Source organism: Rousettus aegyptiacus, unplaced genomic scaffold (genome assembly GCF_014176215.1).
Source record: "Rousettus aegyptiacus isolate mRouAeg1 unplaced genomic scaffold, mRouAeg1.p scaffold_m13_p_1, whole genome shotgun sequence".
NCBI lineage: Eukaryota > Metazoa > Chordata > Mammalia > Chiroptera > Pteropodidae > Rousettus > Rousettus aegyptiacus.
In genome coordinates, this window is record NW_023416284.1 from 830286 (window position 1) to 851895 (window position 21610).

General features: G+C 65.7%; 1 protein-coding gene across 2 annotated transcripts in view; it reads left to right on the plus strand.

The window, feature by feature from the left end:
- Nucleotides 1–5031: 5031 nt before the first annotated feature.
- The window catches only part of SKI (SKI proto-oncogene), a 61448-nt gene continuing 44869 nt past the window's right edge, over nt 5032–21610 (plus strand). Inside the window, exon 1 of one of the 2 annotated variants that reach the window (XM_036227740.1) lies at nt 5032–6063. In XM_036227740.1, coding sequence (XP_036083633.1) covers nt 5095–6063 — 969 coding nt within the window. In that variant the 5' untranslated portion in view covers nt 5032–5094. The remainder of the gene's footprint in view (nt 6064–21610) is intronic. The other variant, XM_016144425.2, reaches the window with a different exon arrangement.

Genomic DNA, 21610 nt, shown 5'->3' on the forward strand with positions numbered 1-21610 from the left:
TGTGGCACAGGGCTCTGGCTGATCCGCTGACCGGTGGCATCTGCTCGGTTACCCTGGTGCCTGTCGGCGTCCCCCCGGAGGCTCACTGTTCTCCCGCTTGTGATTAACCAGAACCTGTGGGAGGAACTTTAAGACGATGCCAACGGCCCGTTCCTCATCAATCTTCCAACTTACGAATACGCTTATTTTAATAAATATTTAAATCCGCATCGACTTGTGGTCTCCTATTTCGCTCCGTCGTTGTAGTCCACGAGCATCATTACGATCTCCGGCTGCCCCCTGAGGGCCCTCTGGCACGTCCCCGTGATGCTTTGAGTCCTTCCATACTTCCCGGCACAGTGAGAGGTTCCAAACTCGTCGGGGACTCCCCCTGACACCAGCCACTTCTCTAAAGAACTCTGGTTCCTTTCAGTGGAGGATGGCATTTAGGAGCCAAGATGCGGGTTCTCCGTGTGATCGGAGCTGCCGGGGCGTTGCTCCCATCAGGGACTCTCACAGGACGGCGCCGCGGAGCGTACGGGGGTTCGTGCAGGCACACGCGCCATGTAGCTCTTTACTTGTTTACAAGCACCGAAACGCTTGGGCCCATGCAGGTGCTGCCAGCTCTCGCCCAGCACCACGTGGCTCCCTGAATTGCCATCGCTAAGAGCGAGAAAGCTGACCCTCCCTCGTTCCCCGTGATGTGTTCTGTTCCCTCATCTGCTCCAGTGGCTGCCCCCTTGCCCTCTGGGCCCCAAGGCCCGGCTCCAGGAGCCCGAGGGTGACAGGCGACGCAGCATGCTCCCACGTCCTGTGGTCCCCTCCTTGACCCCCAGCTGCGTGTCCCGGGCTTGCCTCCTTTGTCTCAGGGTCTGCTGTTGGCGGAACCCAGACCAAGACAGAAGTCTTTTCTACATTTTTATCCAGCTCATGTTACGTGAGTAATTTTTTTTCAGATTTAATGTTTTAAAACAACATCTTAGCTCTCTCTTGACAATGGCGGTTTGTGCCTGGCTGCGACCAGGTGTTCCCTTCTGCTTCCCAGAGAGGAGGTAGCAGGGCAGGTGGGGGCCGGGAGGGCAGAGCCAGTCCACCCGGGGCAAGCTGTCTGTTGGGGTCTCTGCCGGGGTCTCTCTGAGGGGCCTGCTGACCTGAGCCTCCCAGCCCAGGGGCTCTTCCCGAGGCCAGGGCCTCCCCTTCACTGCCAGCACCCTCATCACCGGTCCGGGACCACTGCTGGCTCCACAGCCAGTGTCTGGCCCCTCGAGGCCTCCCCAGGCCCTATGGGGTCTCAGTGTTGTCACTCCTTCCCAGTCACCCAGGAGATGGAAGCTACGTGGGGACAGCTTGACCCCTTCCAGCTGGTCCCAACACGTGGCTCCGTGCCTGCAGGAGGTAAGCTCCACAAGTGCGTGCTTGTGAGTGAACACACGCATGACAACTGCCCACACCCATCAGCGGGCCACGGGCGGGGGAGCGAGTGGGCGGGGCCTGGCACATGGTCCCTGCCCCAGCCCCCAGCATGGCCGTGCCTGTGCCCTTGCCCCTCCCCCTGCCGGCACTGTGCCTGACCCACGACAGCCAGCGGGACAGTGTGAGGAATGGACCAGGGATGGGTTGGAGGGAGGGAGGCCAGCGAGAGGGCGCCCTCCCCCCCGCCAGGCTCAGGAGGAAGATGGCCCGGCCTGCTCTGTGCTAGTGTGGCCGCTTTGCTCCACCTCAGGGGGTTGGTGGGGAGGGCTCGGCTGCTCCCAGAAACTCTAGCATCTTAAGGGGCGAGACCTCAATGTCCACTGAGGCGGCAAGGTTTTTCGGACCAGCCCACTGCCCCTCCCAGCTCGAGACCCTTTGCCCCTCACCTGCCCCCACTACCCGCCCCTGCACCCCCACTTTGCCTTCACTCTGGACTCTCCAGCTGTGTGACAGTGTGCTCCCCTGCCACTAACGGCTTCCCGGGACCCCTTCCTGGAGCCCTGCAAAGCCAGCAGTCGTAGAGGGAAGGGGAGCACAGGACCCCACCTGGCCCGCAGGGGCGGGGCAGTGCCCGCTTGGCCGAAGCAGCGGAGGAAGTCCGAGCCGGGCTGAAACCCTCCCAGCCCCGGCCTCCGCGGCGACACCCTCCTCTCAGTCACAGGGCGTCCGGGCTGTGCGGGATTCACGTCCACGTGCAGGGAGCTGACGCTGTCAGGTACAAGTTAAATGTTTTTGGTCCAATTGTGGGCCAAGAAAAGGATTTCCGAAAAAATCGAATGCTTTGGTTTTTAAACATCCCTTTTCTAGTCTTCTTGTGTTCGTGCAGAGAAGCTTTGCGTCAGGGGCTGCCGACTGTTGGCGTGGGAGCGATGACAAGACGAGGAGGGGCCTCCCCAGGCCCCAGGAGAGGGTGCGGGGAGGTTTATGTCCATGCTGGGGAGCGATCAGGTTTTCAAACCTGGAGCTCTACACCCTGCATCTCAGCCCCCACCCCCCACGCGCCTTCCTGTGTCTGCAGCCACGCAGGTGTGGGCTCACCCTAGCCGCCTCTCCAGACACCTGCCTGCACTTCGAGGCCTGCAGAGATGCCCGGTCAGCCCCCTGGGCAGGTGTCCCCACCCCTCCCTCCCAGGAGCACTGGTTTGGAGCCAGTTCCAGCCTCCACTGGGGAGGTAGGAGCAGTGGGTGATAAGCTGAAGGTTACCCAGGTTGAAGTGGGTGTGGCTCCACTGCCTCTGCCCAGCACTGAGGTGTCCCCATGTCCCTCCGTGTCCAGGCCATGTGTGTGCCCTTGTTCTGTGGACAAAAAGGTGCTACTGCCCAGCTTGTCTGGACTGTCCTCCTTTCCTCGGTGGAGCACAGCCAGAAATGTCACTGATTTCGAGTACCGGGCCCCAGGCCTCTGCTGGACGCGGCTCCTCTGGGGGCCACCCAGCCAGCCTGCCCAATTTCGGGCTCCTGGTCTTCCTCCACCAGGAGCTTTCTGTTCCTCCCCCATGACACAGCCAGAGTGTAGAAGGACGGGCAGTGGCCATGTCCCAGGCAGCCTGATGGTGCGTAAGTGGCTCTTGGGCCTGGGAGACTGCAGGCAAGGGTCACGCAGGCTGGCCTGAGGCACGAAGGGGCCGGGTTCCTGAGCGCCCCCCCTGCAAGAAACCTGGCCGGTGGGCACAGGGCACAGCCCCCTGGGTGCAGGGCTGTCCAGGCACATAGCCGCTGCCTCGTGGAGCGTCTGTCCTATACAGCGACTGCGGGGAGGTGAAGCTGCTGGCTAGGGGCCCTGCCTGCTGTGTGGTCGGGACCAGGGTGCACAGTCACGCGTTGGTCTGTGCTGCGCGCCAATCAAGCCGCGCGTGCGCACTGCACCTGCATCAGGTGGGGGTCCTGGGACGTGGTGCTTGGTGTCTGTCTCCTGCGTGGGGTCTCGGGGGTGTTGCCATCCTAACATGTCTAGCAACCCATAAGGTGTTGTGAGACGTCCTTGTCCTGTGTGAGACCTTGCGTCATATTACGTGGAGTCCTCGTCATGTGTAGGCCCCATGGTGTGTGTGTTGTGCGGTGTCCCTGTCGTGTGTGGGACTTCGAGTCATATTGCAAGGAGTTCCGGTTGTGTGTGGACCGGGTTGTGTTTCATGGCATCTCAGTAGTGTTTGGCACCCAGGATGCGTTGCGTGGAATCTGTCACGTGTGGGGACCCTGGGTCGTGCAGTGTGACATCCCCATTGTGTGTGGGGACCCTACGGTGTCGTGAGGCTTGCAGCGGGGCTGCTGCGGTCCCATCCGGCCCGCCGTTCAGCTGGTTTGCGGTTGTGGCGGGGCACCATGTGGGTTTCTGGGCCGCGGCGGTGGCGGCGTCGGCGACGGCGGGACGACAGTACTCCCAGCCACGCAGGAAGCGGCCTCGGCCGGAAAGGGGGGGGCCCCGGCGCCGCCGCTGCCGCCCCCGCCGAGCGGCCTTCCGGCGGGCGGGGCCGAGCGGAGCCGAGCGCGGCCGATTCTCGGGTGGGCGGGGCCTAGCAGAGCCGAGCGGAGACCGAGTCGCAGGCGGGCGAATACGAGCGGAGGCGAGCGGGGCCGAGTCGGGGCCGAGCGGAGCCGAGTTCCGGGGGGCGGGGCCGAGCGGAGCCGAGTCCCAGACGGACGTGACCGAACAGCGGGCGGACGGGGCCGAATCCCAGGCGGAGGGGCCCGAGCGCGGCCGAGCGCGGGCGTGGGGAGCGCGCGTTCCTGGAAGAGCCGGCCGGGAGGCGGACGCATTCCTGGCCCGCGCTCGGCTGAGGCGGACGCGCGGCCCAGACGGCGCGCGGGGCGGGGCGGCGGCGCGGGGCGGGGCGCGGGGCGGGGCGGCGGCGTGAGCTCAGCGCCCGGCGCTCAGTCCCAGCCGGAGCGAGCCGCCGGGAGGATGTTCGCCGATCCCCGCGCCGCCGCCGCCGCCGCCGCGCTCTGAGGGCCGCCTCACAGGCGCTCGGCCGCCCCGGCAGCCGCGCGCGCGGGGGGCGGGCGGGCCGCGGAGCCGGCGCGGGCGGCGGGGTGGGCGCGGGCCGGGCCGGGTCGGGGCGGCCGACGGCGGGCGCTACGCGGCCGGCCAGCGCCGCCGGGACGAGCCGGGCGGGCGCCGCGCGGTGGGAGGAGCGGGGCGGCGGCGCGCCGCGCGAGGACGGCCCGGCGGGCCCCGCGCCCGCGCCCCCGCTCCTCCCGGGCCCTTCGGCCTCGGCCACCGCGGCGATTCGCGCCTCGCGGCGCCGGCACCTGCCCGCGCGCCCCCCGCGAGCCCCGGGCCCGCGAGCGTTGGCGTTGGCGTTGGCGGCGCGCGCCGGGGCATGCCCCGCGCCTAGGGCCCGGGGGGCGCGCGGGGGGCGCGCGGGGGGCCCGGGCGGCGGCGGGCGCGGCGCGGGGCGCGTGGATGTGGCGCCGGGACCGGGCGCCGGCGGGCTCCAGCGGCGGGACCCCTTCGCCCCGCCCGCCTTCCCCTTCGCGCCCCCGGGCGAGGCCGAGGCCGCGGCCGTGATCGGCCGGGAGCCGGCGGCGGGGGGCGGCCGGGGCCGGGGTCGGGGCCGCCGCCGGGGCGCGCGGGGCGGCGGCGGGGGCCGCGGGGGCCCGGGCGCGCGGGAGCGGGAGCGGCCCGTGGAGCCGGAGCGCACCATGGAGGCGGCGGCGGGCGGCCGCGGCGGTTTCCAGCCGCACCCGGGGCTGCAGAAGACGCTGGAGCAGTTCCATCTGAGCTCCATGAGCTCGCTGGGCGGCCCGGCGGCCTTCTCGGCGCGCTGGGCGCAGGAGGCCTACAAGAAGGAGAGCGCCAAGGAGGCGGGCGCGGCCGCGGTGCCGGCGCCGGTGCCCGCGGCCGCCGAGCCGCCTCCCGTGCTGCACCTGCCCGCCATCCAGCCGCCGCCGCCCGTGCTCCCCGGGCCCTTTTTCATGCCCTCCGACCGCTCGACCGAGCGCTGCGAGACCGTGCTGGAGGGCGAGACCATCTCGTGCTTCGTGGTGGGCGGCGAGAAGCGCCTGTGCCTGCCGCAGATCCTCAACTCGGTGCTGCGCGACTTCTCGCTGCAGCAGATCAACTCGGTGTGCGACGAGCTGCACATCTACTGCTCGCGCTGCACGGCCGACCAGCTGGAGATCCTCAAAGTCATGGGCATCCTGCCCTTCTCGGCGCCCTCGTGCGGGCTCATCACCAAGACGGACGCGGAGCGCCTGTGCAACGCGCTGCTGTATGGCGGCGCCTACCCGCCGCCCTGCAAGAAGGAGCTGGCCGCCAGCCTGGCGCTGGGCCTGGAGCTCAGCGAGCGCAGCGTGCGCGTGTACCACGAGTGCTTCGGCAAGTGCAAGGGGCTGCTGGTGCCCGAGCTCTACAGCAGCCCAAGTGCCGCCTGCATCCAGTGCCTCGACTGCCGCCTCATGTACCCACCGCACAAGTTCGTGGTGCACTCGCACAAGGCCCTCGAGAACCGGACTTGCCACTGGGGCTTCGACTCCGCCAACTGGCGGGCCTACATCCTGCTGAGCCAGGACTACACGGGCAAGGAGGAGCAGGCACGCCTGGGCCGCTGCCTGGACGACGTGAAGGAGAAGTTCGACTACGGCAACAAGTACAAGCGGCGGGTGCCCAGGGTGAGTGTCCCCGCCGGGGCTGCGGGAGTGGGAGGGGCGGTCGGGCAGAGGCGGGGGCCGCCCTCCTGGGCCAGGGGCTCTCTCTGCAGGCCGGGACCTGTGCCTCTGCCTCTCCCTACGTTTCAGGGTTTTGCTTTGTTGTAAGGAAAATCCGGGTAGCTTGGAGTCCCCGTTGACGGCCTCGTAGCCTGGGAGGAGGGTGCTGTTTCTGCCAGTGCTTAGGACGAGCTGGCTTGCCTGGCGTGGGGGCCCCGGGGACCTGGGGCCTGGCCTGGTGGGTGGAGCAGCCTTCCTGAGGCCGCAGCCACAGCCAGAGACAGGCCAGCGGTGGCAGGCCTCTGTCGCTCCTGTCCCGAGTCCCTGGAAGTTAGAGTTCATTTGGGCCGGGCTGGAGCCTCAGGCCTTCCTCGGGGCCTGGGAGTGTGTGTAGGGGGGGCAGACCGGGCGGGGGCAAAGGGCACCGCCGTCACCTTGGAGCTCCCAGGCTCGCAGACAGAGGGCTTCCTGCCCGTGATCCCCGGCAGACAGGACTTGGCCAGGCAGAGCCTCTTTGTGCCTTGAAGTCCTGGGAGACAGGCTCAAAAGCGAAGCCAGGTGTCCAGGCGCGGTGGCAGGGGGCCGAGACTCGGCGACTCCAGCTCTGTGCGTCTCCCTGGGCCTGCCAGGGAGTGAATCTAGAGTCCCCTGTGCGAGAGTGAGGGCCGCTGGGCACTGGGCACCCGGGGGCCGGAGTTGGAGGAGCCGATGGCCTGCGATTTGTTTTGGACGCGCCCATTTCCTTCTCCCTTTCTTTGAAACGCTGGAGGGCGCGGCAGGCGGGCGGGGAGGGCCCGGCGAGGCCCTGTTGTTTGCCTGGCAGGGGATCTGTGTGATCGGATGCAGCCCCTGGGCCACTGGACACCAACACCGGTCGCCAAGGTCCTCACCAACTTTTCGTGGCGTCTCCCCCCTCCCCAAGTATTCGTAACTTTTCTTTTAAACGTCCAGGCCTATTAAATTGCACACGCAGAATGCTGCATTGGCTCGGCTATTCTTGGGAGGCCTCATTAATTCAGCTATTGCATCAAACTTTTTTTTTTCTAAATCCGTGAATAGATGCCCCCGCCCGGTGTTCTCTGGGCGCCCCTCCAGCGGAGTGTCAGTCTCGGAGCGGAGGAGGGGCTGGGGGGATGCGGGCCTGTCGCCTGTGCTTGGAGGGCCACCGCATGTGTGCATGTGCAGACGTGTGCGCCTGTTCCGTGGCGTTCCTGCCCCTGGCTAGGCCAGCGCCCAGGTGGCAGCTGTCTGTAGACTGGGGTTTGGCGGCGGGGCTGGGGGGGGACTCTTGAGTGAGCAGCGTGGGGCAGAGGGTGCTGGTGGGAAGGCTGGCTGCGGGGCCTTCGTCTCAGTTGGTAGTCACTGTGGGGGGCATGATGGGCACTCCCTGTGAACCGGGAGCCTTTCTCTTTGGGGCGCCTGCACCCTGGCCAGCCGGTGTGGCCTGAGGGAGCCCTGTGTGCAGGACCGTGGTGGGCGAGGCCATGGCAGGTCACTTATCCTCAGAGTGGACAGCAGAGGGTCTTGGCTGGCAGGGCGTGTCTGTGTCTGCCTCCGAATCTGGGTCATGTGTGTGTTTGTGGTCTTCCCTGTCTTCCTGGGGTTGGCTTTTTGTCACAGCGGTAGACCTGGGCCCAGGTTCCCTTGCAGCAAGCAGGCCCCGCGGTTCTGGGAGCAGGTGTCCTTGGGTTCGGGGAAGGGCTGGTGTGAGCTCACGGGCCCAGGTGCTGCCTGGGGAGAAGGCAGGACAGTTCCCTGAGCCACGGTCACAGGGAAGTGGCCGGCGCACTTTTACTGTGGTCACTTCAACGGATGGTCAGCACTGTTCTTTCTCCTTCAGCGATGCCCCCCAAAGCCACTCAGATCTCATGTACTGATTTCAGATACGTTTCTGAAGTGAAGACGTTCTCGTTGCAAGTGCTTCGGGTCTCCGGGCCTGAGTGCCAGCCCAGCCCTGTCCCCACAGTGGTGGCCGGCCGCCTCCAGGCCTCCGCGCTGGCCATCTGTTCACGTGTTCCCCCGACCTCGCGGGGCCGAGCCTCCGAGCTCCCGCATGCTCCCCCGCCCCCCGCCCCGTGGGCTCTCCTGTCTGCCTGGCCCGCTTGTCCTGTTCTCGGGGGCTTGGCCTGCTGCCTTGGCTTTGTGATGGCACAGTTGGGGTGCGTGGCGCCCTTAAATCTTCCCAGCACAGCTGTGTGCGGGTGTGTGTACTTGCCAGGCACCACGTGAGGACGGCGCTGGTCTCAGGGTGGGGACCCACGGCTGTCCAGACCCTCTCGCTCTGGAAGGGGCGGCCTGGGGAGAACCCCCCGCCCACACACCCCGTCTCCATTCGTTCCTGCCACTCGCCTCTCGATAGCGCGCTCATAGGATATGTTTTGGTTTCCTCACTTCCTTTATGGCTTATTTTAATACATTTGATCTACCAAGGAGGATGACAGAAGGCAACAAAGAATGTGCTAGAACTGTTCTTTCTAGGGGACACGGCTTCCTTGGGGCCTGGGGTTCTGTTGAGATGGAAGCGAGCTGAGGCGCATCCCAGGATCCGGTGGCCTAAGCGTCGCTGGGTCTCTGGCCAGACGGACACTCAGTGCTTTCCTGCCGTCCGCAGTGGGGAGGGGTCCGATTTTCGCGGTGTCCCTGATGCCCCCCTACCTTCGATCGCCCTGCTTCACCTGCCGCACAGCCACAGCGAGGTCACCCCAGTGCGGAGCCATGTGGGGTGGGGCCGCAGCTCCGAGCCCAGACACCCTGGAAGGCGCCGTGTCCTGAGGGCAGGCTGGTGGCTCTCCCGAGTGATGCCGCCGATGTGGTGAGGCCCAAAGCAAGTGTTCTTGGCCACCCGGGTGCCAGGGAGCCACCTCGTAGGCCCCCTGGCTGCTGTCCTTGTGTGTTCACAGCGGGTGGCCTGGATGCGGAACCCCGTCGGGCTGTTGTCACTTCACTCTGTTCCTCGGTGGTGCGTGACCTCAGGCATGTTGCTTAATCTCTCTCTGCCTCAGTTTCCTCATCCACGAGACGGGAACTGTGGTAAGTAGCGGCTGTTGAATGTTATGTCTCTCAGGTGTGAGGTGTCAGGTGTCACTGGGGGGGTGCAGACGTGTCACTTTGCTGCCGGGAACACGTGGCGGGGAGATGTTGACGTCGGAGCCGTCCCGTTCCTGCGTCCTCTCTTGCTCTGCCGGGTCGGCCCTGCCCCTCCCTCTCGGGCTTGTCCGATGGCGTTTGGACTAAATTGGACTAATTTTTTAGCAGCACAGGGTGGTCGTAGAGGGGACGTTTGTGCCCTGGGCTTAGGCGCTGCCTGGGCGAGGCTCCTGGTCCCTCCTCACCGGGTAACCAGGCGCTTCCCTCCCGGGGGCCATGGCGGCGCTCTCTGCCTCCTTGGGGCCCGAGCAGGGAGGCTCTGCATTCAAGAAACGGGCCCTTGGCGGTGCTGCCGGGGGTTCCATGCTCTGCTTCTTGCACTGAACAAGCCGCGCCTCTGTCCCGACAGCTGCGCTTTGCCAGAGCTCTTTTCCGTAGACTCTCCCTCGCCCCGTGGCCGGTGGCCGCGGCGTCTAGCGTGCGTGTCCACGGCCGGACTGTCTGGCCTCCTAATGCCCAAGCGGTTTTCCCTGCATCATGACAACTTTTTCCTGGTCAGAGAGCGGGGCTTTCTCAGCAGAGACCCCGACAGGCCGGGAGTGGGGAGGGGCCTTGCGGTCCCTGCTGCGGTCGACAGAGTGGGGTTCTGGGCTGCTGACCTGCTTAGAGTGAGGTGCATTTAGCTCTACATTTACAGCTGAAATTGCTGTGGGGACAGCCTCGGGGGTGTTCCAGGCTGGAGCAGACCCCGGCCGGCTCGCTGCCTTCACGGCGGGCCTGGACCCACCGTGCCGTCAGGTCTGGGCGGAGATGCAGAGGGCCATCCGTGTCCTGGTCTGCTTGTTTTGCCCTGTTTTCGTGGGGGTTCCGTGGTTAATTTCCTGGGTCTAGATCCTTGGCTGAGAAGGTGGTGGACCCTCTTGGGTGAGGCTCTGAGCCGAGGCTCCTGGGCCCCCGCCGGCCATGCAGAAGGAGGGGGTCTGCGGTCGGTCCGGTCAAGGTAAAGGCGTTGGGTCTTCTCCAGCTGAGGAAACAGCATCTCGAGCGAGGCCTGTGGCTTCTGTGCCGCACCTCCCCCCCCGCCCATCGGCCCTGGGTGGGGGGGGATGGGGGGGCTGCCCGGCACGCTCAGTCCATCTGTCGTGAGCAGAGCCACACCGATGGTTCCCCAAGATGGCCTACCTGCCCGTTCCCAGCACCCCTCTCGGGAGCCGGCCTGGGCATGTCGCCTTCCCGGGGTTTCACCAGCGCCGTGTGTTGCAGGGCGTGTGGCAGGGTCGTTGGGTGGCCCTCTCCTCTGTCCCCGCTGCCCGCTGGAGCCCCTCGGTCAGCGTGGCGCTTTGAGAGTAGGGCCGCTGACTCAGCGGCGTCTGTCAATCGTCCTGCAACCTCTGTGTGACATGAGTGCGCAGTATCATGCGAGGGCAGACAGGGCGGGAGGCGAGGACACGGGGGAGTGTAACCCCAGCCCCGCCTCACATCCCTGGCCACCGGGTGCTTCCGGCCGGGCCCTGGCCGTCTGGGGAGGTGTCCCCGGCCGGCGGCAGACTCCCTGTGGCCCGGAGACTGTTACACAAGCAGCAATAATGTGTCTCTTTCTAAGGATTGCGAAAGTTAGGGAGGTTTCTTCACTGGAAGAATTATGCAAGTTTCAACTGAAATGTTTTTTAAAAGTTTCTTTGTTTTGAGTCAAAACACAGAGACTGAATTATTTCCTTAAGATCTGTGAGAACCGAGGAGGAGAACGCTTCCATTCTTCCTGAGGGCCCGTCCCCTCCAGCCTGGCTGGGCAGTGGGCACACGGCGGGCAGGGTGCTGGCGGAGCTGGCGCGGCTGCCCGCCTCTCCTGCTCGCCCTGTTTGTGAATTGGCTCAGACGTGGGGGGCGGACCAGAGTTGCAGAAGGAACAGGAAGTCATTCCCGGGATGGGGTGGCGTGCGGCCCGCGGCCCGCTCTGTGGCGGCCACGTGGGGTCGGAAGCGGTTTTGGTTGGTTTTGAGTCAGAGCTGCAGTGTGAGTGGAGTTAGTTGGTGGCGGGGTCTCGGGGGCCACATTGGTTGTGTCACCTACACGAGCACAGCCCAGGGCCCCCGGTCTCCGGCTTGATTTCTTGGAGGCTGGGCCCCCAGGTAGACCAGGTGCGGCTTTCAGGTGACCAGCCCCACTCGGGAAGCGCCCAGGGTGGGCGGCGGAGTGGACCGCGGCTCTGGCGCTGCTGCTCTGTGGCTGGGGGACCGGCTCTCAGAACGGCCAGGATGCCGGGCCGTGGCCAGGTGGGGGCCTTGCTGGGCTCAGAGCCTGGCAGCGGGGTGCCAGGGGCCTGCCGGGGGCCACCACCACTTGTGCCCCCTTATTGACTAAATCGAGGGACCCAGACTCGGGTGTGAATTTTGAATGAGATGACAGGGACACGCGTGACATCAGGAAGAAGGACCAGCGTGGACGGGGTGCCTGCTGGGTGTCCGTGGGCCCACGGGCGGCAGTGGCATCTGCTACCTGCGGCAGGTCCTGTGTGTGGGGCTCCAGGAGGGGTCTCGGTCTGGGCCCCGGACACAGCCGTGTCGTGGTGTGTGGCATCCGTGTCTGCTCTGCTCTTACTCGTCTGACTTAGGAAGATTCAAAGAAAGCTGTGCCTTCTCGTTTTTACTGCTGTCGATAAGAATTCAGGAAGTCCCGGTGTGACGCTGGGCGCACGGCCCGCCGCGGTCTCGGTTCCCCGGCGGAGTGCGCTTGTGGTGGTTTTGTCAGCCTCCCCGGGGGGCGGGGAGCAGGGTGAGGGCGGGGAGAGCTCGTTCCCAGCTGGGTCCCTGGTTCCGGGGCCTGAGCAGACACCTGTTGAACGACCGGCTCGTGACGGCCTCAGATCAGCAGCCGTCAGGGTGTGTGGGTGGCTGCGCTCCTGATGGCTGGGAAGGGGGGTTCAGGGCCTTTCTCAGGGGCGTGGTGGGGCGTTTCGTAGGCATCACTGTTTTCTTCTGAGAAGGAGGCTCACTCGGTCCATGTGGGCACCTGGAGCCTGGGGCTGTGGCGGACAGGGCCACGCCCCCGCTTGGCTGCCGCCTGTGGAGTGACGTCCCGGGCTGTCTGTCTGGACAGGCCTTGCCGTGGCGCCTGCCCTGACTTGGCTTCTGCTACGATGTTGACTGGCTACTTTGAAAGAAACATTTTTGTAGAAAGTAGGCTTCCTGCTTTTGCAGAGAAACAGGGTGGCGGGCAGGGGAGCCACCAGACCGGCACCGTAGTCGGGTTCGCTGTGCCCTGAGGGTGAGCCAAGCTGCGGGCTGTGGGGGTGCAAGCAGGCCGAGGGCCCAGGGTGCCAGCGGGGCCCTGGCGCATGCGCCCCCAGCCCTGGGTGTACGCCCCGTGACGCGGGCGGCCTGCGGGAGCCGCGCAGATCGTCCGTCAGGAGTGGGCGGTGTGCGTGTGTCGGAGGCCCTGCTCGGCTGTGTCGCCACGGAGCCGGGGGGTGTGAGCTGGTGTCTGAGGAGTGGCTTGCATCCTGGGCCGGCAGCGTGGTCTCCTCTGCGCCCCACTCTTCCCAGCTGGGTGGGGGCTCCCCCGGGCCTCTCCCAGGCCGCGCAGCCCAGCGCACTCTGAGGTAGTTTGTCGGGGGACGAAAGCGTGTTCCCAGAGGGCTGGCTCTGTCCTGTTTCATGTGCATTGATCGTGGACCAGGAAGGGACCCCGGTACCGAGCAGCCCACACCCCCCTGCCCCCCCTGCGCTGAGCACAGCCACTCCCGACCCCGACAGGCAGCAGGCACCGGTGCCCAGGGGTCCGGCCATGTCTGGGTGACCCACGGGAACCTGTCGTGGGGGCTGGTGTCTTCATCTTCCTGGGGAGCAGCATCAGCTTCTCCTGACCGGTCCCCCTCGGCTTGCCGTCGCCTCAGCATTCCTTCCCTGGTCCCCGTCCTGCGGTGCTGTTGCGTGGGCGAGGCACCCACGTGGGAGCAGCAGGGCCGGGAGCTGGGGCAGGCCACGTCCTCCCCCCTCGTGTGTGCACGGGGCTGGCGTCCACCTGTGGCCGGCTCGGCTGCGGCGTGCGTGGCCACGCGTGTGTGGGCGCTGTCCCGCCGTCTGCCACCCCCGTGGCCCGGCGTTCCCCTTCCACACCAGCTCCCCGCTGCGCTGGCACCGTCAGCGAGTGGCTGCTGCCCCCCAGCGCCCCGTGCGGGGCCGGTGCTGCCTCACGGGGACCGCTGGTCCAGCTGGCGGAAACACCTGTCCCGTGGACAGTGGGTTGCGGGGGCCTCACGCAGACACTGTGCTGTCAGTGATAGGAGCCCCGTGCCTGGGCCGCTCGCAGGCCTCTCACTGGCCGGCCCTCAGCAGCCCTGGGCGGCTGTGACCGCGTGGGCCCCTGCCCCCTCCTGCGCCCCTCCCCCAGGGTGGAGCTCCCAGCCCTGAAACCCGCTGCATCGTGGCCCCAGTGCCCGGCCGCGGAGCGGGGCCGCGTGCGCCGGGAGGGGCCGCCTGCTTGTCTGCGGGCGGTGAGCGTGGTTGTCTGGACTCGGACCTGTCACCACCAGTGGGGAGAGTGGCAGGGTCAGCCCTTGGCAGATACACAGAGGAGCCAGGACAGAGCAGGGCGGTCAGGCCTCACGCCAAGGGGGCTGAGGACCCGGTCCCTGGAGGAGGACCAGTGTGTATGTCCCGTGTGCCGTTTGGGACCCACCCCCCCCCCGGGAACTCCCTGCTGGGGAGGTTGAGGCAGGCGCACTGGGCAGCAGGAGGTGCTGTCCTCGCCCTGGGCCATGATGGGGTCTCCAGCGGTGGGGGACCCCCTGCCTGGGTCCAGTCGCTGGAGTCCAGCCCGTGGCCAGATTCGTGCTGCCCGCCCAGCTGCTGCCTGGCTTCCTGGCGTGATAACCACTTTGCCCAAACCATTAAAAAAATTATACTCCCAAGTTGAATGATATGCAAATGTAGTCAATTAAGCGAGGGGATTTTAATTAGCAGTTTAAGTTCATGTGTGAAGTGCCTTGCCTTAATTACTTGACAGTTTTGTTGTAAATTTGCTAAGTTTTTTTTTGCAGAACTATCAAAACTGTGATTTTTTTTTTAACGTCCTTGTATGCAGTGAGTGTCGCCCGGCTCGCCTGACCCTAGTCAGCTTTGTCTCGGTTCACAAGCTCCGCACGCTGAAGGCGAGGCGAGCGGGGCTGCAGGTGGGCCTGGGCTTGCGGGCGCAGGACAGCGAGGACACCCCGGCACGGGGCTGGCAGGGCCTCCACCGTGTGGCCGCAGAGGGCCAGCGGCCACGGCCCAATGTGAGCTCCGTGGCGAGAGGCCTTTGTCCTGTGGGCTGGCGTCCCCAGGTCCCTGCAGGGCACACCGTGGTCCCTGTGCCTGCTGCAGACCCCAGGGACTTCCGGATCGTGCTGTTCCTTCTCGACCGCACAGGAGGAAACTTCCCTGCTGCCCCGGCGTGACCAAAGTGTGGTGTGCGGGTGGTGGCGGGTGCACAACTGGGCGCACGTCGGGGAGAGTCTCCTTTCGTTTTCCAGCTGCTGTGTCGAGGTGGTCTCGGGGGCCCCGTGGTCGTCAGTGTCCCCAGTTTAATTGCCTGTCGCACTGGCAGCCGCGCGTGCTGTCGGGTGTTCTGCTTCTCCTCTCAAATGTTCTCTGAATCACGGTTTCCGGGCCACGCTATGTTCTCTCGGGGTCTGTGACAAAGCTCCCCTCTCGGCCCCTCCTGAGCCCGAGGCCGAGGACCGTAGTCGGGAGCGGCAGGGCAGGCCCGTGACATGGTCCTGCTTCTGGAGGGCCCGTGGCCTGTGCGGCCCTGCGGGCTGCGTGAGCGGCGAGGTGGGGTGCGGGAGCTCGGGGGCCCCCAGGCCTGGGCCTCTGCCTCGTTGCTTCAGCTTCGAGGTGGGGGCAGCAGAAGACCCGGGGCCCGCCCCTTCCCACCCAGCGCCGCAGGACGCCTGAGCTCCCTGCACCCGCCTGTGACAGGACCAGTGAGGAGGGCTCGGCCGTGTCATCGCGACTTGTAGTTTCACGGTGGGGAACGCCAGGCTCACGCCGAAGCACAGACCGTGCCGTGCGCCGCTGTGCCCCGCGTGGCCGGCGCCGGCGCCTTCCTCGTTTCGTTTCCTCTGACTTTCCCTTCCTTTTCTTTGCAAGGGAGCGGTAAATTTTTTTAAAGCAAACCCTACATATCATTTTACATCATATTTAACTGTTTCAATATCTGTTTAACAGATACAGAGTTGTGAAAATTTGTAACCGTGGGGTCTTTAATACCCGTGGAAAACTTCCTGGTGCCGGCGCTCAGAGCCCTGCTGTCTCAGAAACAGCTCTCCTGCGGTCGCTGTGCAGGGGCCGGGGCCAGCGCGTGTGGCCGGTGGGCCCGGTGCGCACCGATGTCTCTGTGTTGGCGTGTGTGCACCTACGTGTGCACCTACGTGGGCACGGGGACAGCCACGCAGCAGTTCCCAGCATTCTGTGGTATCGGGGGGGGGGGTCTGGAATTTATCGAACACCAAGGGCGTGTGGCTTTTTTGTTGTTACCAGGGTTGCTTCAGGGGCCATCCTGGCACAGACGTCAGGCAGCAGCGTGGCCTTGGGGAGTGTCGGTGTGTGCCAGCTGCCACCCATTTCGTCCCCACCCAGGTTCTGAAGTGCACTGTGCCCCTCCCTCTCTCCCTGCGTCCCCCAGGAGATGCTGTCAGCGTCCCCCTCACGTCTGGACCTGTGTCTTGGCACAGCCATCGAGGCCCCGCACCTGCAGTGATTTCTGTGCCAGGCTCTCCCGTCGGGCCCTTGTCACCCCACTGGGCAGGCCTCCTTGCCGCGTGGTTTGCCCACGTGAGCACACCGGCCTGTCCCGGTTCCTGCGTGGGTGGCCCTTCGGGCTTCCCGTGTGGGCGCCCTTCAGCAAGAGCCCAGAGCGTTCTTGGCGTGCATGTGCGTGCTCGTGTCTGGGGTACGGGGGTGGAGCGGCCGGGTAACACTGCACTGTTTTCTGAAGTGGTCACACCAGACGACCGTCCCCCTGCAGCCAGGGCAGAGCCCGTGACGCGTGGTGGCTCAGCTCAGCTGTTGCTGCGGGCTCGTCTCCCACGCGCCCAGCGCAGGGTGCGGGGCGCGCGTCCTGCGGAGGGTCTGGCGGGCGCAGGCGGCTCAGTGGCCGGTGTCCTCGGCTTCCGCACCCGCACGTGCACACGGTGTGTGTGTGCGTGCATTTCTTCGGCATCTCGGATCACGTGGGGCGACTACGTTGGCACATTTTTTCTTAAGCTTTTGGTTAATAACGTGTAAGTTTTAGGTGTTCGGCTGTGTTTGCACACTCGTGCTCATACCTGCAGCGGACTGATCCGCAGGGCGTAGGGCCCCTGCGAAGGTCTCGGTTTTACACGGTACGGGCTGTCCCCTCGGAGCGTCCCGGTCTGTAGCCCACGGAATTGTCCGGAAGATGCCCATTTCCTGCCTCCTCACCGTGACCTGAGGGTGCCGCCGTTCCGAAAGCACGTGCGCAGCGCCGGCAGCCGGTCCCCGCTGCCGTCGCCAGGGCCTGCTCGTGCTCCCCCCCAGGCCGCAGCTCCGGCCCTGGCACCGCCTCCTGCTTCCTGTCTCTGCGAATTCGGCTCCTCTGGGTCCTCGCACGGGTGGGATCATCCGGTGTTTGTCCCCCTGGGACTGGCTCAGGTCACAGAGCATCACGTCCTCGAGGTCCGTCCATGTCGAGTGAGGCTGCATGGCATTCCGTTGTCGCACACCCCACGTTTTGTGTGTCTGTTCGCCACTGACGGGCACTTGAGTTGCTCCTGTGTTCTGGCCATTGTGAAAATCGCTGCTGGAGCATGAGCGGGACTGTCTGGGCCCCTGTTTTCAGTTCTCCTGGGGACGCACCCCGAAGTGGAGCAGACGGGTCGCGTGGCCGTTCCGCGTTCGCGGTTCTGCGGACCCGGCACAGCTCCATCGTGGCCGCAGCAGCCCGCGGCGCGCGTGGTTTCGGTTTTACGCACCTCACCTCGCTAGCGATACCTGCTGTCTGTCGTTTTGACAGTGGCTGGTGTGGGGGGGAGGGGGGGAGGTGGCGTCTCGCTGTGGTTTCATTTGCATTTCCCCGACTAGTGATCTCGAGCATCTTGTGCGCTCGCTGGCCATGTGTGTGTTGTCTCTGGAGAAATGTCTACGGGAGTCCTTTGTCCTTTTTGGCGGATGCTGGGTGTCAACCCCGCTGCACGTGAGCGGCGTCTGGCAGTCTGTCTGCCGCGCACATCGTGGTTCCGTCAGCCCGCCTTGGCTGTGAGTCAGGTGTTGTTCATCTCAGCTGTGGGCCACGCGGCGGGAGCGCTGCGTGCTGCAGGCCTGTCACTCTGCTGGGGCCTGTGCGCCTCCCGTGTGCACGGCCAGGCCGCCGGGCTGGGGACGGGGGAGTGCGGGGGGCTGGCACCCCCGTGCACGCCACCCGCTCCCGCTGCGCTCTTCCCGGGGAGGCGTGCTCGGGCGTGTCCACGGAGTCAGGACAGGCTCAGCCGGGCTGGGGACGGGGGACGGGGGGCTCCAGGCTCCGAGGGGTGCTCTGCGAGCCCTCGGCACCGTCTTCCTGCTCTTAAGTCCTTGTCCTGTCAGCTTCTGGAGAAAGTTCTTGTGAACAGAACGAAAGGACGGTGGACCCACTGAAAGCGACGCTTCACCACACAAAGCTCTCTTTCCTTTTTTTAATCTCGTCACTAAACGTGTGGGGCCCCGTGCAAGGGGACACCCACCCCTGCCCTGGGACATCTGGGGCATGGGCAGCCCACTGGCTCAACTCTGACTCCTCCCCACAGGTGGGGGAGAGAAGCCCAGGGCTGCTGGGCCGCAGGAGGGCGGGGCTCGCAGGCCGGGGACAGGGACAGCGAGCGGAGCCCCGCAGGTGAGCCGCCCAGGGCCGGCACAGCTCTGGGAAGTTGGGGGTCTGGGAGCCAGTCCCCAGGACCGCCAGCCGCTTCCTGTCCCCCGCTGCCTCTGGACAGCACTTCCCACAAGGGTGGGGGCTGCCGGCTTGGCTCACGCCCCCTCCCAGGGCCGTCTGGCCCAGGCCTGTACCTTGCCACGACTTGCGCTAGTTTGGCTCCCGTGGTTCCAGGAAGCCGCGGCGACAGGGGCCTGGGTGACGCCGGTCCTTCCCGGCTGGCTGTGTGCTGTCGAGCGCTGGCGTGGCCGTGTGAGGCTTGAGGGGGACGCCTGGTCCCTTCTGGCCCCGAAGGCCCTGGCCATGCTGCTGCGTCCCCGTCCCCGGAGGCGGGCTGCGCTGATGGGCCGCTGGCTCAGCCACGGCAGCCGTCTCCGCTGCTCGGTCCCAGGGCCTGGCCTTGGGCTCCTGCACCGGGAGCAGGCCTGGCCCTCCTGGGAGGCCGTCCCTGCTGGGCCACCACTCCGCTTCCTTTGTCCAGCTTTGTCCTCGCTGTTGAATATTAATGCGGGCCCAGGGCGCCTCCGGAGGTGCTCCTGGGAGGAGGGGCCTTGGCTTTTGTTTTGCAGCTTCTTCTGGGGTCCCGCCTGCCTGCTGGGTGGTGGTGACGCCACTGGTTGGATTCTGAAGGGAGGCTGTGCCGGCGGAGCCTCGGCAAGGTTCTCCGGCCTCGCAGTGAGGGCAGCTGTCTGTGCTGGGGTTAGAGAGACGATGGGGACCCGCAGAGGCCACTCACTCCCTTTGCCAGCGGTGTGGAAACCACTGTCCTCAGCTCTAGTCCTGACCTGCTGCTTCCTCACTCATCTTCTGCGTGAACAGTAGTTGGTGTGAGTGTTGGCATTTCTGGTCAAGTAGAAGTTTCTTGAAGCTTGAGAGGCAGCACTGCTTAGTGTCGAGGGGCATGGACTTTTGAAACCCGACTCCTAGGCCTGGACCCCAGCTCGGCCACTTCCTCGGTCTTGGGTGACATTGCCCCCCCACCCCCCGGCCTTGGTTCGCCCCCCCTGCCTGCGCCGTCTGCGCGCGCAGGCCCTCTGCCCGGAGGCCCAGGGCCGCGTGCAGACACACGAGGGCCGGCGCGGCGGCCTGACCCACAGCCGGCCGGGCCCGCTGGGCGCCGCCAGCAGGTGCTGTGGGCGCGTCAGCGGCCGGAGCCTGTGCGCCCACTGTCGGTGCGCCCCACACTGGCCGCCCCCGCCGGGCCTCCAGGGTCTCAGCCGACCCCGTGGGGCAGCACCCGCACAGGCGTGTGACGGGCGGCTGGCCTGGGGGCGTGTCCAACGGCCCTGCTCCCTGGGAGGCCTGGGGTGAAGGCCAGCGACGGAACAGGCTGCCGGGCCCCGTGTTCAGGCCGGGCGTGTGCAGGCGAGGTTGGCCGCACAGACAGCTGTGCCAGTGAGCTGGTGCCTGCGACAGGCTCAGGGAGTCACTTCTCTGCCAAGTGCGACCTTCAGACACCGAGGCCGGAGGCGAGGCCGGCGTGCTGTGTCAGGGCTGGTGCCAGGTGGGACAGCGTTGGGCGATTCTTCACGCGGTGATCGCGGCACAGGAGTCAGCAGTGCCGGGCCCCGCGCTCGCTGCGGGGTCCGAGTGCAGCGGAGGCCGCCGAGGGCGCGTTTGCTGAGGGAAGCGGGGCCCCGGGAGCGGGGAAGGGCCGCGCGAGGGGCACCGGCCCAGGGCCAGCTCCCTTGCAGGCTGCTGCGGTTGCGGCCGGAAGTTTGGGGACAGAAGAGCCAGGGAAGCAGGTTCGTGGAACCAACTTCTCCGATCGTCACGCGCCCTGGCCGGGAGCTGGGGCCTCGGGGTCTTGGTTCTGCGCGCGGCAGTTCCGGCCAGGCCCGGGCAGCGGCCTTCGGTCTTCCGTCCCCCACTCACCCAGGCCCGCGGGTGCGTGGATTCCTGGGTCATTGTACCAGAGCATTGAACTGGAGCTCAAGATGCTTTTATGCCCACGTGTTACCATTCAGGAAACGAAATTTTTGGAGTTAGGTGTCATGCCGCTGGATCCTTTGGCCGTTTTAGGAAATCTAGATGCGGCTTACATAGTGAGGGAGTTCATTTTTCCACTCGGCCTGAGGCTCAACGTGGCCCTTGCCGAGCTGTCCCTGAGCACCTGACGTGCATTCTCAGCACGTGTTCTGGAGTGTTCCCATGACCTCGGGTGGGGCGGCTGCCGCCACGCTGGCCGGTGAAGGAGCGGACCTTGCCGCGTGTCCTTGGCCGAGGCTTTTTATTCTGAAGCATCTTCAGAGCGCGGGTGAGGCCGTGAGACGCGTTCACGGCCGCTGATGCCCGGACACGCGGTGCGCTCTCCCCCGGGAGTGCGAGCCTGTCACCGTGGTCCACGTGAGAGTCTCCAGCGACGAGGGTGTTGTGTGTGGCTGCAGCACGGTGACTACCCAGCCCTGGGTGCCCCCGTCCCAGAGGCCCTTCCTCAGCGCCCAGCAGGCTGCGTCGTGCTCAGAGCCCTTTTCTTTTGCGTCCCTCACGACGCTGCTGCCTTTGGAGGGCAGGGCCACTGTGTGGACTGTGCCTTGAGATGCGGTGTCTGTGCGTTTCCTGGCTGGACGCAAGGTGGCACTTGGGGTGGGAGCCTGGCTGTGCCTCCACGTCCTCCCCAGCGCACAGGGGCAGGAGGCTCAGACGCCGTCCACCTCCCTTCAGGGCTGGTGGCTTTGGTCGTGCTCGTGGGTGGGTCTGCCTGTCCCCTCCATGGTTAATAAGTAATCCACGGGGAGACTTTAGACCTTGTCAGCGCCCTGTCCTCGTGAACTGCCCCCCCGCCCCCGCCCCTGCCTCTCCGCCTCCTCCCTGCCCGCTGTCCGCTGTTCCCGCGGACCACGTCTTCCGGTCCAGCCTTGTCATTATTTTAATGCCGGAATTGTCCCTCTTTTGTCACCTTCGGAGACACAGTCCCCCCTGATGTCTTTTCCCCAACACTTCCCCCTCCCCCACAACCTTATACCTCGTGGCAGCACGTGCGGCCCGTTCATCCCGGAACTGGTCACTGTAGGGGGACCAGACCCCAGCGAGTGGGCACCTTCTCCGTGTGGCTGGGCGTGGTGGCGGCTGGTGGCCGAGCACCTTCATTGGCTCTTTCTCCGCCCCTCGTCGTGCTCCTTTTAGGAGTGAGCCACTCCTCCCGGTCTGCGGCTTCCTCTGGCTTCCGTCTCGAGGCCTCCTTCAAGGTTGTGTCTGTTGACAGTCGCTGTCCCTGACAGTGGCGGGTCCAGCCTCTGCGCTCAGGGCCCATGTCTGCGCCCTGTGCCTCTGTCAGCTCTGCCCTTGGCTGTGCCCAGACGGGCTGAGACGTGGGCGCGCATACCCTTTTCTGCCAGAACGTTCTCTTGTGCTTTGCACCCTGAGCTGGGAGGTTTCCTGGAGTCCTGTCCCCAGGTCTGTGTGTGGCAGGTGGGGACGGGAGGGAAAGGGGAGTGGGGCCGGGCGGTAGCACCCTTCAGACCCTTGTCACTTCAATTTGGGTTGGAATAGGGAAGATCGAAAACTGTTTTGTTTT